General features: G+C 58.7%; 1 protein-coding gene across 1 annotated transcript; it reads left to right on the forward strand.

The window, feature by feature from the left end:
• Positions 1–174: 174 nt before the first annotated feature.
• LOC147967302 (uncharacterized) lies at positions 175–14962 on the forward strand. The gene is made up of 3 exons (XM_087522434.1): positions 175–574; positions 14354–14472; positions 14573–14962. Exons 1-3 carry the CDS (start codon positions 190–192, stop codon positions 14960–14962), a joined length of 894 nt encoding a protein of 297 aa, XP_087378560.1. The 5' UTR covers positions 175–189.
• The last annotated feature ends 1188 nt before the right edge of the window (positions 14963–16150 follow it).

Genomic DNA, 16150 nt, shown 5'->3' on the forward strand with positions numbered 1-16150 from the left:
TTGAAAAGCATGTTGGACAACAAGAAAGAACTGCAGAAGCAATTCAGATCAGATCAGATGGATGAAATGGGTTACTTAAAAAAGGTGAAAGGGCGTTATTCAATCCGAAGTGTGCGCTCTGAAAATTTTTGGACAGGAGTAGAACGTGCTGTCAACTTCTTTGAGCCTTTGGCTAATTTGCTGCGGTGAATGGACAATGATGTACCAGCTATGGGTTTAATATATGGCGCTTTTTTGGATGCGAAGAAGGAGATTGCAGCTAGATTTGACAATGAGGAGGCTAGTATCCAGGAAGTGCTACACATTATTGATAAGAGATGGGACAACAAATTGAAGGGGCCCCTACATAGGGCTGGATACTTCTTAAACCCATACTACTACTATGAAAATAAGCTGGAGATTGAGTTGGATGGAACATTTAAAGATGGCCTTGTTGCTTGCATGGAGAAGATGGTTAGAGATGGTAAGAAGGAAGATATAATGACAGCTGAGTGTCAGGCATATCAAAATGAAGAGGGGTCGTTTGGAAGGGAGGGTGCTAAAATGCAGCGGAGAAACAAGAACTTTGATCCTGGTAAAGAACTAAATATTTACATTGTTGAAATAAGATGTGTAGGCTGCAATGCGAATTAGATGTTGTAGCTTTGTTAACTCTTTGTCGGAGTAAATAGCCATGGGTAACCTAGCCGGCTTCCCCTGGCCCTTCTGAAAAAATTACGAGCCCGTCCAGCTCTCAAGAATCCAAGACATGGGGCCGCCTTCCCCTTGCTGGCTGTCACCCAGGCCGGCTTTAGGAAGGCGGCCCGACTTTAACCCTCATGAAGAAAGCCACAGGAGGGCCGACTTCGAGAAGCCGGCCGCGAGAAGGCCGACTCCAAGAAGCCGGCTCCCATAAAGCGGTCGAGACCGTACCCTCAAAGTTTGCATCCACCTAGCGGCGATGTGACGGGGCGTGGCTACAGTGAAGCCTGCCACCCCCGAATCCCGGAGCACGCCCGGCACAGTGCGCCGTACGGAGTGGGCATGACCTGTCCGGTGCAGCACTGTTGCCATGTTGACCCTGATGTCACCCCCGATGGGCCGCCAGCGCGGCCCATAGACGGTGGGCCCCTTTGGGCAGAGAGACACCCGAAGGCGGCCACGCCTCCCCCAGTCGGCCCAAGACAGAGCCGGCTCCCCACAGCTGGCTTGCCACCTCCCTCGAAGGAGACGCCCCATTAAGGAGACAAGACGTGGTTAGACTACAGCGATCACCCGACGGGCGGTGGCACTGTAGCCGCGCCTACCACGACGAAGCCCACGTCACCAAGATGGAACAACAGTAACCAGCCACCGACCAGGTCCTGGACGGTGTGGCCTGCCTATCGACCAAGGGGCCGGCAGCCGGCGGGGCCCACCAGTCGGCGGGCCCCAGCAGCCGGCGTAGAAGCCGGCGAGCGCAGTCACAGACGGATGGGCCCCGCGCCCAGTTGGATTACCATTGTACCCCCGGGGGTAGGCCTATATAAACCCCTCGGGGCACCCATGCAAATGGTTCGACCCTCAGCTAGTTTTAGACACCACACAAGGAGAAGAAGTAAGCTAGCCATGCCCTTCTTCCTCCTCCCACCGAACAGCTCAAGGAGCATTGTGTAGCCACTTGTCCATCTAGAGATCATGCGGAGACCCCGCAGAGCAGCAGTAGGGGTGTTATCTCCACGGAGAGCCCCGAAGCTGGGTAAGATTCGCCGGCGTGCATGTCTTCGCCTCATCCCGTTTCCAGGCACCGGTGACGTCTTACTGGCTCCCACAATGATAAGCCACCCGTTGGCATATGTCGCACCTACCACCCGACATTTGGCGCCCACTGTGGGGCCAGGTGCACCGTCATCCGGAGACCTGTTCTGGACGGGAACCCTCTTCCTCCCCAGCGAGCGTAGCCAGCCCGGCACGCCCGATGGCGCTTGCCACGACGCGCTGCAAGGCGTCACCAGGATCTGCGCGGCGAGCAGCCTCGCCGATCTCCTCGACAAAACCCTCATCTCCGACGAGCTCGCCTCCGACGCGGGCACCGACCACCTCGCCAACCTCCTCGGCCAGCTCCATGTCTCCAGCGAGCCCGCTGTGGACTTGGAGTCGGTCGGCTCCACCGATCCGATGCCTGTCGACTCCGACACGGCCTCGTTCGACACCTTCCCCACCAACGTCGCGATCTACAACGACCTGCTTCCTCGGACCGACGGCCGCGATACTGTCACCGCCGAAGTGATGGTCGTCGGCCACGGCGGTGCGGCCGACGAGAGCGCCCACGACGCCCTGCACGCGGCGGCCCACGACTTGTGCACCCCCTCCCGGCTAATGCCGACGACGAAGCACTGGAGGCACGCCACCTCGCCCTCCTTGCAGAAGGCCGGAGGCTGGCTTCCGTGAGACGCCTCACAGAGGCCTACCAGCGCGAAGCTGACCGCGCCGCCTTCGGCACGCCGGCCGGGCGGGATAAGCCGGGCCGGCATTGTCAAGCGACACGGCACCGTCATCGCCGACACGCTGGGAGTCGACCGCCCGGTCTATGCCACTCCGCTCGAGAACTTGCGTGCCGCCCAGGCGGCCGTAGACAAGTTGAACGGCTTGGAGGCCGAGGACCTCCCCCACATGACCCGGCACATCCAGCAACTGATTGACGCGGCCGCACGGCGGCACGAAGCCGACGCCCGCGCGGGAAGCCCTCCCCCGCGCCGAGATCACGGCGCGACGTCCCGGACACCGACTACGAGCAATGCCCGCGCGCGGCGCGAGAAAGAGCCGGTGGCCAGCCGAAGCCAGACCCGGATCTCCATCAAGCGAGACGCGGACGGCCATCCCCGAGCCATGGAATGGCGGGGCAACCCGCCTCCGCCTCGACCCCATGGAGAGAGATATCCCACCCCGCCGCCAGTGGCGCACCCGACTCTCAGCGGCCGACTAGGTCGCCGCGAAGGAGTCGGCGAGAACGACACCCACCATCGGATCGACCGCCTGGCGCGATCCCTGGCACTAGAAGAAGACGATGCCGGCCCGCCCTGTTTCGGCCCCCGCATCCGTGACGAGCCTTTCCCCAAAGGGTTCTCGCTCCCAAGAGACACGCCCAAGTACAACGGCTCCGTGAAGCCAGAAGATTGGTTGATCGACTACTCCACGGCGGTCAGCATAGCCAATGGCAACCGGCGCGTTTCCGTGAAGTACGTGCCCCTCATGATGCAAGGCACGGCGCGGACCTGGCTCAACAGCCTCAAGCCTCTCAGCATCAACAGCTGGCTAGATTTCACCGAAGCTTTCATCCGCAACTTCACTAGCACCTACAAGCGGGCTCCCAAGCCCAGACAGCTCTCCTTGTGCGTACAAGGCCCCTCCGAGTCCACTCGTGACAACCTCACGCGTTGGGCCAAGCTCCGCAATTCTTGCGAGGGGGTGCACGAGGTGCAAGCCATGGAATACTTCACAGCTGGATGCCGAGAAGGCACCCTCCTCAAGCACAAGCTCCTCTGCGACGAGCCCACTACCCTCGACGAGCTTCTAGACATAGCAGACAAGTACGCCACCGCCGACTCCTCGATGAAGACCGAGCTTTGGGTAGACGCGTCCGGAAAAGTACTCAACCCGGCGCCCAAGACGCCGGCTGGGGACTCCGGCCGATGCCCACACTCAAACGACCACAAGCGCAAGGGCCCTGCGCCGCCTTCCGCCAGTCGGCAGGTGGCCACGATCGAAGACGCCCTGCCTGAAGGGCGACCTGCGCCCAAGAAGCCCAAGGGCGGCTGGCCGGCTTGGCAGCCGGCCTTCTCCTACGAGCAAACTCTCGATGCCCCGTGCAAATTTCATAGCGGCGTGAAGCCGTCCAACCACACAACCCGGAAGTGCCATTGGCTCACCCGAATCTCTAAAGGAGAGGGGCTCGTGCCGCCTCCGCCTGCCGGCCCGCCGCCTCCGCCTCCGCCACCTCTGGCCACTCGGCCCGCAGTCGGAGCCGTGCATGACGAATTCCCTGACGAGCAAGCAACCTACATCATCTTTACAAGCCAGCTCGAAGACCGGCGCATCAAACGCCGAGAGCACCAGGAAGTCAGCGTGGTCGCTACCAACCCCGCCGGACACATGCATTGGTCAGAAAAGCCCATCAGCTGGAGCTGGGCCGACCATCCAGAAGTGATGCCGTCGCCCGGCTCTTATGCGTTGGTCCTGGAAGCCACCCTCGCGACGGACAGACGCGCTGCCCGCTTCTCCTGCGTGCTGATAGACGGCGGGAGCAGCATCAACATCCTGTACCGTGACACCCTGGAGAAGCTAAATGTCAAGATGAAGAAGCTCATGCCGACTCGGACGGTGTTTCATGGCATCGTGCCCGCCTTATCCTGCGCCCCCATTAGCAAGATCAAGATTGATGTACTCTTTGGGGACAAGGAGCATTTCCGCCGGGAAGCAATCTGGTTTGAAGTGGTGGACCTGGAGAGCCCCTACCACGTGTTGCTTGGCCGACCCACCTTGGCCAGATTCATGGCAGTTCCCCACTACGCATACCTCAAGATGAAGATACCAAGCACCAAAGGCGTCATCACCGTAGCCGGCGATTACAAGAAGTCTTCCAAGTGTGCTGCCGCCAGCAGCCGGCTGGCCGAGTCCCTTGTGATTGCCGAAGAGAAGAAGATGTTGGACCGGGTCGTGGCCTTGGCCAGCAAGCAGCCAAACCAGTCCCCCGACCCCAAGGAGTATGATGCCCAAGGATCTTTCCAGCCGGCCAGAGAAACCAAGAAGATACCCCTTGACCCCGAGCACCCCGAGAGGTTTGCCGTCATCGGGGCAAGCCTGAACACCAAATAGGAAGGCGAGCTCGCCGATTTCCTCCGTGAGAATCGGGACATCTTTGCATGGTCCCCCAAGGACATGTCGGGTGTTCCGAAGGAATTCGCCGAGCACAAGCTAAACGTCCGAAAAGACGCGAAACTAGTCAAGAAGCCCCTCCGCCGACTTTTAGAGGAAAAGAGAAGGATTGTAGGGGAGGAGATAGCCCGGCTTCTGGCAGCCGGCTTCATCATGGAGGTGTTTTTTCCAGAGTGGCTTGCCAACCCGGTCCTCGTGTTAAAGAAGAACAACAAGTGGCGCATGTGTATAGACTACACGAGCCTCAACAAGGCCTGCCCCAAAGATCCCTTTGCCCTGCCGAGGATTGACCAAGTGATAGACTCCACGGCCGGATGCGAGCTGTTGAGTTTCTTGGATGCTTACTCAGGATATCACCAGATAAAGCTAGATCCGGACGACCGCCTGAAGACCGCCTTCATCACGCCATTTGGAGCCTTCTGCTACCTGACTATGACATTCGGCTTGAGAAATGCCGGTGCCACTTTTCAGCGTTGCAAGCAGAAGTGCCTCCTCAAGCAACTCAGCAGAAACGCTCACGTCTATGTGGACGACATTGTGGTGAAGACGGAGAAGCGCGGCACCCTGCTGGAAGACCTCAGAGAAACATTTGAGAACCTACGCCGGTTCCAAATCAAGCTCAACCCCGAGAAATGCGTGTTCGGAGTGCCAGCCGGCCAGCTCCTAGGCTTCCTGGTCTCCGAACGCGGCATCGAATGCAACCCGGTGAAGATCAAGGCCATCGAGAGAATGGTGATCCCCACCAAGCTTCGAGACATCCAAAAGTTCACCGGATGCTTGGCCTCCTTGAACCGCTTCATCAGTCGGCTCGGAGAGAAAGCTCTCCCCCTCTACCGCCTCATGAAGAAGAGCACCCACTTCGAGTGGAACGACCAGGCCGACCAAGCTTTTCACGAGCTGAAGAAGATGCTGGCCACGCCGCCTGTCCTAGCGGCGCCGACTGAGAAAGAGCCCATTCTCCTTTACATTGCCGCAACCAGCCGGGTGGTCAGCACCGTCATCGTAGTCCAACGCCCAGAAGAAGGCCGAGCCCAGCCGGTCCAGAGGCCGGTGTATTATTTGAGCGAGGTGCTGTCCGCTTCAAAGCAGAACTACCCGCACTACCAGAAGATGTGTTACGGCGTGTACTTCACCGCCAAGAAGCTGAAGCCCTATTTTCAAGAGCACCCCGTCACGGTCGTATGCACCGCCCCACTGGCCGAGATCATAGGCAGCCGGGACGCATCCGGCCGGGTGGCGAAATGGGCCATCAAGCTGGCCCCTTACACAATCTTCTACCAGCCCCGCACCGCCATCAAGTACCAAGCACTGGCTGACTTCCTCGTCGACTGGGCCGAGACCCAGTACCTGCCGCCGGCTCCCGACTCCACCCATTGGCGCATGCACTTTGACGGGTCCAAGATGCGCACCGGCTTGGGAGCCGGCGTCGTCCTTACCTCTCCCAAAGGCGACAAGCTCAGATACACGCTGCAAATTCACTTGCCGCCTCCAACAACGTGGCCGAGTACGAAGCGCTCATACACGGGCTCCGGCTTGCCAAGGAACTCGGCATTCGCCGGATCCTATGTTATGGCGACTCGGACTTGGTGGTCCAGCAATCATCCGGCGACTGGGATGCCAAGGACGCAAATATGGCGAGCTACCGCTTCCTGGTTCAACAACTCAGCGGATACTTTGAAGGATGCGAGTTCCTCCACGTACCGCGAGCCGACAACGAGCCAGCCGATGCCCTGGCTCGAATAGGCTCCACTCGGCAAGCAATACCAACAGGCGTCGCTCTACAACGCTTCCTCAAGCCGTCTATCAAGCTGTCTCTAGAGTCCGATTCCATCTTCGTACCACCTGACCCCGACGTGGCCGGGTACGGCTTGAAGAACCAAGTAGTCGGCCCGGGGACTTCGGCAACCGGCCCGGGGACTACACCAGCACAACAGCCGGCGGCCGACTCCAGCATTTCACCACCCGGCCTGCCCACCCTGGTGGCTGTAGCCACATTGGCAGTAGGAGAAGTCGCGGCTCCGTCATGGGCTCAGTCCATCCTCAACTTCCTAGTAAACCAAGATCTGCCAGCTGACGAAGCAGAGGCAAGACAAGTCCAACGTCGAGGCGGCGCATACACAATCGTCAACAGAGAGCTCGTCAAGCACAGTGTCACCGGAGTCCTCCAACGGTGCGTCGAGCAAGAGAAGGGCATTGCAATCCTCAGAGACATTCACCAAGGAGAATGCGGCCACCATGCGGCTTCAAGATCACTCGTCGCCAAAGCTTTCCGCCATAGTTTCTTCTGGCCGACTGCTTTGGATGACGCCAAAGAATTAGTTAAATATTGCAAAGGGTGCCAACTCTTCAGCTCCAAGCAACACATGCCGGCTTCGGCACTCAAGACCATTCCCCTCACCTGGCCCTTCGCCGTTTGGGGACTGGACATGGTGGGCCCATTCAAGACGGCGCGCGGCGGCATGACGCATTTGCTCGTCGCCGTGGACAAATTCACCAAGTGGATTGAGGCAAAGCCGATCAAGAGGCTGAATGGGCCGACTGCTGTGACATTCATCGCAGACATAACAACTCGGTACGGCGTGCCACACAGCATCATCACCGACAATGGCACGAATTTTGCCAAAGGAGCCTTGGCACGTTTCTGCGCAGCCCAAGGTATCCGGCTGGACTTAGCGTCCGTCGCCCACCCGCAGTCAAATGGCCAGGTCGAGCGAGCCAACAGCCTCATCCTCTCCGGCATCAAGCCCCGACTGGTTGTACCTCTGGAGCGTTCAGCCGGCTGTTGGCTCGATGAGCTGCCGGCTGTCCTCTGGAGTCTGCGCACTACACCAAACAAGTCAACCGGCTTCACCCCTTTCTTCCTTGTGTATGGTGCCGAGGCGGTCATCCCAACTGACATCGAGTTCGACTCGCCTCGAGTAACCATGTACACGGAGGCGGAGGCCAAGGAAGCACGAGAAGATGGCGTCGACCTGCTGGAAGAAGGCCGGCTGTTAGCCCTCAGCCGGTCTGCCATCTACCAGCAGGGATTGCGCCGCTACCACAGTCGGAAGGTCAGGCCAAGATCTTTCCAAGAGGGCGATCTTGTGCTCCGGCTGATCCAGCAAACAGCCGGCCAGCACAAGCTCTCGGCCCCTTGGGAAGGCCCCTTCGTCATCAGCAGAGCCTTAGGCAACGACTCCTACTACCTGATCGACGCGCAGAAGCTGAAGGCACGAAAGAGAGACGACTCTGGCAAGGAGTCCGAACGACCATGGAACGCCAACCTCCTTCGAAGATTTTACAGTTGAAATGCAGTATGTATCACGCTAACTTTTGTATTAAGTACGAGACAATAGGCCCCCCGAGAAGAGCTCGGGGACTGCCATCTCTTATCTATGAATGAAAAATATCATGCTTATGACCTTGTCATTTCATTTACTTGTTCCGTCCGGCACCGGGTTCGACTAGTCGGCCCGGGGACTGGCCGCCTGGAGTTATATTAGAAGTCCTACCCGCAGTCAGACAAGTAATGTCCCAGCTCCCAAGCCTTCTCTTGCCAAAAGTCGCAGTTCGAAGAACCGGCTGTCCAGCTGGCAAGAGCTAAGAGCAGGAACGGGCGCCCACACGAAAAATGGCCAGGGACCAATGGGCTAATATAACGAAAGCCGGTTTGCCGCCTACCACCGACCGACTACCAGAGTAGCCGGCCGGCCGGTTTCCATTCACTTCAATTCAATCCAAGAAAGCTCGGGTACTTGCCTCCCCAAAGAGGGAAGGCGGCAAAGGAAAAAGCCCAAGGATAAAAAGCATACGCGAATGGAAACCAAACATGCACGCAATAATATTTACATAGAAGACCTCCAAGAGGCCAGCATTCAACATAGTTTGGATACACCCCCAGTGGGTGGAACTGCGAAAGCTTAATAAAGATTGTTCAAAACACAACAAGCAGGAAAAATAAGAACTGCAGGTCAAGCTGGCGGAGCGACCGACGAGCCGGGCTGGCTGGCGGAGACGGTTGTGCCGGCTGAAGGAGCGGCCGGCTGGCGAACCTCGACTTGATCACCGCCTCCCGTAGAGGGCGCGCTTCCACGCGCCTCGTTGCTGGAGGCACGCTCGGCCTGAGGTCGGCCGGTTGTTCCACCAGCCGGCTCGACGTCTTCACCGTCCTCTTCTTCGTCATCCTCGCCCTCGTCGCTAGAGGCGATCTCCTCTGCCGAGTCCTTGCCTATCGCCGGGTTCAGCCCGAACCACTCCTCCGGTTGGGCAATGCCGTCATCATCAATTTCGGGTGCAAAAACGCTGATGTCGATGCACTCGGCGATCGTCAAAGCACGCTGGGCGATAGCCGGCCTCACCTCCTCCAGCTCCGCGTCGGCCTCCATCCGCCAAGTGCGCAGCTGGTCCAGGCTCAGCCCTAGGTACCAAGCCCGAACGAACTCCAACGCCCGCCCGGCTCCGAGGCGGGCCGCCGACGCCTTCCAAGCCTCAAAGCGACCGACTGCGACCTCCAGCCAGTCGGCAGTCCGGCTTGGGGTGCGGGGGATCGTCTCGCCGGGCCAGAGGGCGGCCAACACCTGCACCCGGGCACGTTGGAGCCAGCGAAGCATCCGATGAGCTGGCTGCAGCCGCGCCTGGACAGCCAAGAGCTGCTCCTAGTGCGTCCGGTTCGCGTCCGGCGCGATGTTGGCCCCCGCCTGACGGCGCACCTCGCGATGGGCCTCGATGGTTTGGGCGGCGAAGGCGGAGTATCCGGGAAAGTAGTCTGCAGAAGAAAATAGGCAGCAGCACAAGTCAAGCCAAAAACCCAAGCGGCAAGGGGCAGGAGAGGAGCGAGGAAGACGGCTTACCGTCGATCAAGTCCTCGATGCGGCCGAAGCCTTCATCCAGCGCTCGCCGGGTCTCAGCCCAGCTCGCCGCCTCGGTCTCAAACTCTGCCTTCAGGGCGGCCTCGCCATCCTGCGCTTTCTGTAGGGCCGCCTTGTGGCTCGCCTCCTGGTCAGCTAGCTTCTTGGCCAGGCGGTCACGCTCCTGGACCAAGGCAGCGTACTCAGCATCCTTGGTATGAAGGGCGGCCTGCGCTTCGCCGAGCTCCTTCCTCAAGTCGGCGTTGGCCCCTGAAGACAAAGAAAAAGAAAAACCAATAAGGAAAAAGTCGTCAAGGAAGATCCGACCCGACTGCTCAGCAGTCGGCCCGAATCTCGGGGACTACACCCAGTGCGTGCGCTGACGCGCCCCCACAGGAGACAGACAGGATACTTACTTCGGCTGTCGGCCAGGTCGTTGGTCCTCCGACCCAACTCCCGAGCCTGGGAGTTGAAGGCGGCAGCACGCGAGTTATGATATTCCTGGAGGTTCAGACAGGAAGCAAAAATAAGGTAGTCGTCAAGAAAGATCCGACCCGACTGCGCAGCAGTCGGCCCGAATCTCGGGGACTACACCCAGTGGGTGCGCTGACGCGCCCCCACGGAAGAAATCAAGAGACCAAAGCGGCCAAGAATGAAAGACTCACCTGGATGGCGGCCCGCGTCGACAAGAACTCCTGGGTGTACTGCTGCAGCAGGGCGGCCTGGGCTTGAAGCCGGCTCCGGACCTCTTGAGCCGCCACATTCAGCTCGCCAGTCCCCCCGCTGGGAGTCCACTCGGACGTGGCGGTGCTGGCCGTCTCGAGAGCCTCCGCCGACTGACCGGCGCCCGCAACTCGGCGGGACTCCGGCGGAGTGGCGCCTCCCCCTGCGTGCCGACGCGTCACCGGCTCCACCTCGAGGCCGGCTCTGTCCTCCGGCTCACCCCCGGCCGGCTCCTCTGGCGCCGCTGACGATTGGCCGCCTTGGCCCGCTCCGGTTGGCGCCGCCGGCGGCGCTCTCCCCGCGAAGACCACGGGGTCCTCCCTCCTCTCCATCAGCGGAGGGTCTTGGACGATTTCCTCCGCCAGGGGCAATGGTGTGTCGGGGGCCACGGCTCGGAGGGGAATGGCAAGCAGCGGGGGCTGGTTACGCGAACCCTTCGCCCCCGTCTCCGCGGTTGCCGCCTCCGCCCGAGCCTTGGCTGCCGCGTCGGCCTGCTCCCTCGCCGCCTGTGCGGCCGCTTTCTCTGCCGCCTCACGCTCCTCCCGCGCCTCACGGGCATTCCGCTCCGTGGCCTCCCTGAGGTCGGCACGGGGGTCCACGCGGCGGGAGTTCGAAGACCCTCCAGTCGGCCCAACTACGGAGCCGCCCGGACCCCACTCAAGGGAAAGCGGCGCCCTGTCCAGCAAGCGGGAAAAGGTTAAGAAGAATGTTCGAACAAGAGAGAACGATGAAAAGCATGCGACAAGGCAGTCAACGACTTACGCTGAGACCGCCTGAGGTTGCTTCACCGCCTTGTGGAAGCGGGCCGCTTTCGCGGCCGCCTCGTCTCATTTGGTCGCCGTGGTGGAGGCTTTGGACTTCTTCGGCCGACTGACGAAGAGGATTGACGCGGCCCGGCGCTTTTGTGCACCGCCGCTGGCAGCCGGCACGGTGGACGAGCCCGCGCCTTGATGGTCGGCCGCCGACTGGCGACGCGGGGCGACTTCGGCTTCGGCGTCATCCGGCCAGTCCTCGAAGCTGGCGGTGAGCCTTGTGCCTCCGGGCTCGGCATCGTCCCCCACGACGGCGTCTTCCATGGAGGCCGCCCCCAAATCCGGGTCGTCGATGTCGTCCGCCGTGCGGTCGGGGGCGTACTGGCGTTCTATCCCCGCTGCCCCGATCAACGGCGGGAGAAGGGGGTTTTGCTAAGAAGAACCGACCAATCAAAAGCCGGCCATCATAAAGCCGGCTACCAACGAAAAGAAGAAAGAGAGGAAAGCTTACCACTGGCGGAGGGTTGGCACGAGAATACGGCGCCTTGCCGTATCGCCAGTCCACGGCGAGCTTGCAATTGGAGATATAATTTACCATGTACGATACCTCCGCATGAGGCATCTCCCTGGTGCTCAGCCGGCTTGGGTCGAAGCGGCCGCTCATCTGACACATCATGTGGGGCCGGCTTTGGAGAGGAGATATCCGGCACTCCACGAAGGCGGCCACCAAGTCGGCCCCGCTCAGGCCTTCCGACTGGATCATCACCCGAAGCCGGGAGACGGCAGCGTTCCCGGCCTGAGACAGTGACCGGGACTGGAAACTCCATGAGGCTGCCTCCCAGCCGGCGGGCCGGCTACGTAAGCCGGCAGGTTGACGTGGTCTCCTTGCTCGGCGACGTTCTTCACGTAGAAGTACGACTTCTGCCAGATCTTCACCGACTGGATCAGGGGGATGGGCGGGAACGTGTTGTTCTCGCCCGCCCTCCTCATGGCGATGAAGGCCCCGCAGGGGGCGGGCACGCCTGCGACGACGGTGCCGAGTTTGCTCTGGAAGAATTCCCCCCAGAGCTCCAGCGTGGGGAGCAGCCCCAAGAAACCTTCGCAGAGGGAGACGAAGGCCGACAGCAGCATCACCGCATTGGGCGTGAGGTGATGCGGCTAAAGGTTGTAAAACTCGAGGAAGGAGCGCAGGAATCCACTCGCCGGAAGGCCGAAGCCGTGCAGGAAGTGCGAGCGGAAGACGACCCGCTCGCCCTCCTCCGGTGCCGGCGAAATCTCCGTCTTCGGCGCCAGGCGGACCCGCACAAGGTTGGCGTCGGGCAGGCGCCGAGTCTGGCGGAGGAACTCAACGTGGTCCTCATGGACGTTGGAGCCGTCCCACGAGCTCGACAGCGCCATGGGAGCAAGACGATGTGGCGGCGCGGCGGCGCTGAGACGGGAGGCTGCGGCGGCAACGAAAGGAAGAAAGGAGGGCGAGAAGGGGCGGAGCGAGAGAGAGCGTGCGAACCTCTGTCGCTCCCCCTCCTCCCCCTACTTATAGGCTCGCGTGGCGGAGCCGAGGAGGCGCGGCGTGGGGAAACGTGAGGATCGATCGTTCCCACTCCCCCACGTCCCGCGTTTATTGCGCCTTAACGGTGAAATAAAATCGCCACGAGAAGGTGAGCGGTCCACCTGGGCCGCAGAGGATCAGTGTTCGGGCCGAGGCCTAGGAGTGGCGGGCCCGGGCCTGCAGCGGCGTCCCGTCGTGCGCGAGCGCTGACAGAATCTCGCTGCCACGTGGCCCGCGGGAGGGCCCGCGGTCAACAAGCGGGTCGACCACTTTCCCGCCTGCCAGACGCAGGGCTCCCCGAAATCGGCATACACCCGCAAAGCCGGCTCTTCAGGATAGGAAGCTGACCAAACTTCTCGCCCCTTTGACCGCCTCGAAGCTCGATCAGCTTCGGGGACTACTGTCGGAGTAAATAGCCATGGGTAACCTAGCCGGCTTCCCCTGGCCCTTCTGAAAAAATTACGAGCCCGTCCGGCTCTCAAGAATCCAAGACATGGGGCCGCCTTCCCCTTGCTGGCTGTCACCCAGGCCGGCTTTAGGAAGGCGGCCCGACTTTAACCCTCATGAAGAAAGCCATGGGAGGGCCGACTTCGAGAAGCCGGCCGCGAGAAGGCCGACTCCAAGAAGCCGGCTCCCATAAAGCGGTCGAGACCGTACCCTCAAAGTTTGCATCCACCTAGCGGCGATGTGACGGCGCGTGGCTACAGTGAAGCCTGCCACCCCCGAATCACGGAGCACGCCTGGCACAGTGCGCCGTACGGAGTGGGCATGACCCGTCCGGCGCAGCACTGTTGCCATGTTGACCCTGATGTCACCCCCGACGGGCCGCCAGCGCGGCCCACAGACGGTGGGCCCCTTCGGGCAGAGAGACACCCGAAGGCGGCCACGCCTCCCCCAGTCGGCCCAAGACAGAGCCGGCTCCCCACAGCCGGCTTGCCGCCTCCCTCGAAGGAGACGCCCCAATAAGGAGACAAGACGTGGTGAGGCTATAGCAATCGCCCGACGGGCGGCGGCACTTTAGCCGCGCCTACCACGACGAAGCCCACGTCACCAAGATGGACCAACAGTAACCAGCCACCGACCAGGTCCTGGATGGTGGGGCCTGCCTGTCGACCAAGGGGCCGGCAGCCGGCGGGGCCCACCAGTCGGCGGGCCCCAGCAGCCGGCGCAGAAGCCGGCGAGCACAGTCACAGACGGCTGGGCCCCACGCCCAGTCGGATTACCATTGTACCCCCGGGGGGTAGGCCTATATAAAACCCCCGGGGCACCCATGCAAAGGGTTCGACCCTCAGCTAGTTTTAGACACGACACAAGGAGAAGAAGCAAGCTAGCCGTGCCCTTCTTCCTCCTCCCACCGAACAGCTCAAGGAGCATTGTGTAGCTACTTGTCCATCTAGAGATCATGCGGAGACCCCGCAGAGCAGTAGTAGGGGTGTTATCTCCACCGAGAGCCCCGAAGCTGGGTAAGATTCGCCGGCGTGCATGTCTTCGCCTCATCCCGTTTCCAGGCATCGGCGACGTCTTACTGGCTCCCACAATGATAAGCCACCCGTTGGCATATGTCGCACCTACCACCCGACACTCTTATTTGTTACTTGTTGATGCAGCTGAATGGTGGTCCAATCATGGATCAAGTGCACCAAATCTCAGGGTACTGGCTATGTGGATTTTGAGCTTGACATGCAGCTCATCAGCTTGTGAGAGAAACTTCAATGTTTTTCAGCAGGTAAGAATGTAGTACAAAGTACAAACTGTCAACATATCCTTTATATGCACATATGTTTCTTTTTCTTATTGATGTTTATTTACTTGCAATGTACAATCAGGTTCAAGGCAGCAAAAGGCGCAACAGGCTACTTCATGACAAAATGAGAGATCTTGTCTTCCTCAAGGCCAACTCCCAACTTGAACAAAAGAGAATGAACAAAGACAGGGATCCACTTGTGGACAGAACACATGCAGATGTTGTGGAAGACGAAGATAACGAGTGGATCACAAGAATTGTGCCGGTTCCAGTTGTGGATACTATAGATGAACCTAAAGAACAACCAATACCACAACCGAGAGCAAGAGTTGCTGCATCAAAAAGAAATAAAGCTCGTCAGCCTAGGAAGAAGTTGCTCCCAGTTTTTCGTGATGATGAGCTGCAATCTGTGGGTTCTTCTTCTGATTCAGATGATGATGCCATGGCAGCAAGTTCGTCTGATTCTTATTGAGCTTCTGCATCATTGTTGGCTGGCTCCTAAAGTCCTAAGTCCTTATTTTTGCAATTCTGGACCTTGCTTGTAGGCTGTTTAATTTATCCGTCTACTTTGTTTGTCTGAAATCTGAATGTATGAACTCTGAACAGTGCTATATGCCTATATCTGGACCATGCTTTGTTATCTGAACAATGTTTTAGCCTTGGTTTTAGCTGCTGAAATCTGTCATTTGTGTTGATATATCTGTCATTTGTATGCTACATGCTGAAATCTGAATAATGTTTTGTGAAACGCTATTTTGCAAAATAGCGCGCTATTAGCATGCTATTTCGTTTATAGCATTTTTTTGAAGGCTGCGGTATTTCAAATAGCGCGCTATTTTTTTCATTGCTGGAGACTTGTAATGTTCTAACTTTGTTCGGTCTTTTGAATTCAGAGACTAATATGATGAATTGTATTCGGAGACTAATCTTCTATTGTATTTGATGAATCTGCTGTTTATATGTTGTGTTGTCTATATTCTGTGTAGTAATATATTTTGTAACCTGTGCAAATATCAGAAAAGAAAAAAAATTCCTAATATTCATACTAGTGGCGCACCATACCGCACATTAGTGGCGCACCGCTATAAAAAAATACTAGTGGCGCATTATCTGTTAATGCGCCATTAGTAACCCAGAGCACAAGGTAAATATGGCCCCCTTGAGAGGCATACTAATAGCGTACCGTGTGACTTACTAATGGCGCACTGCCCGGTGCGCCACTATAGTCTAGTATACTAATGGCACACCAGGGGTGCGCCATTAGTATATGTTACTAGTGGCATGATGATAGTGGCGCACATGTAGTGTGCCATTAATGGCCAAAACAGGTGCGCCACTAATAAGCCTTTTCCTAGTAGTGTGGGCTTGGTGTGCTCAACACGGACAAGCTTGCAAGGGCACTCACGTTGCGATGGTTATGGCTTAAGTGGAAGGAGCCGGCGAAACTATGGATCGGGTTTGGTAACCCATGCGACGAAGCTGATCGTACCTTCTTCTATGACTCCACGACAATTACAGTAGGAAACGGTGCTCGCACGCCCTTCTGGGAAGCCCCTTAGGTGATGGGTCGGAAGCCCAAAGACATTGCACCGTTAATTTTCAAGGCATCCAACCGGAAAAATTGGAAAATTAGAGAGGCTTTGAAGGATGATGCTTGGAT

This window comes from Triticum urartu, chromosome 5A (genome assembly GCF_056163025.1).
Source record: "Triticum urartu cultivar PI428250 chromosome 5A, HENAU_Tu73, whole genome shotgun sequence".
Taxonomy (NCBI): domain Eukaryota; kingdom Viridiplantae; phylum Streptophyta; class Magnoliopsida; order Poales; family Poaceae; genus Triticum; species Triticum urartu.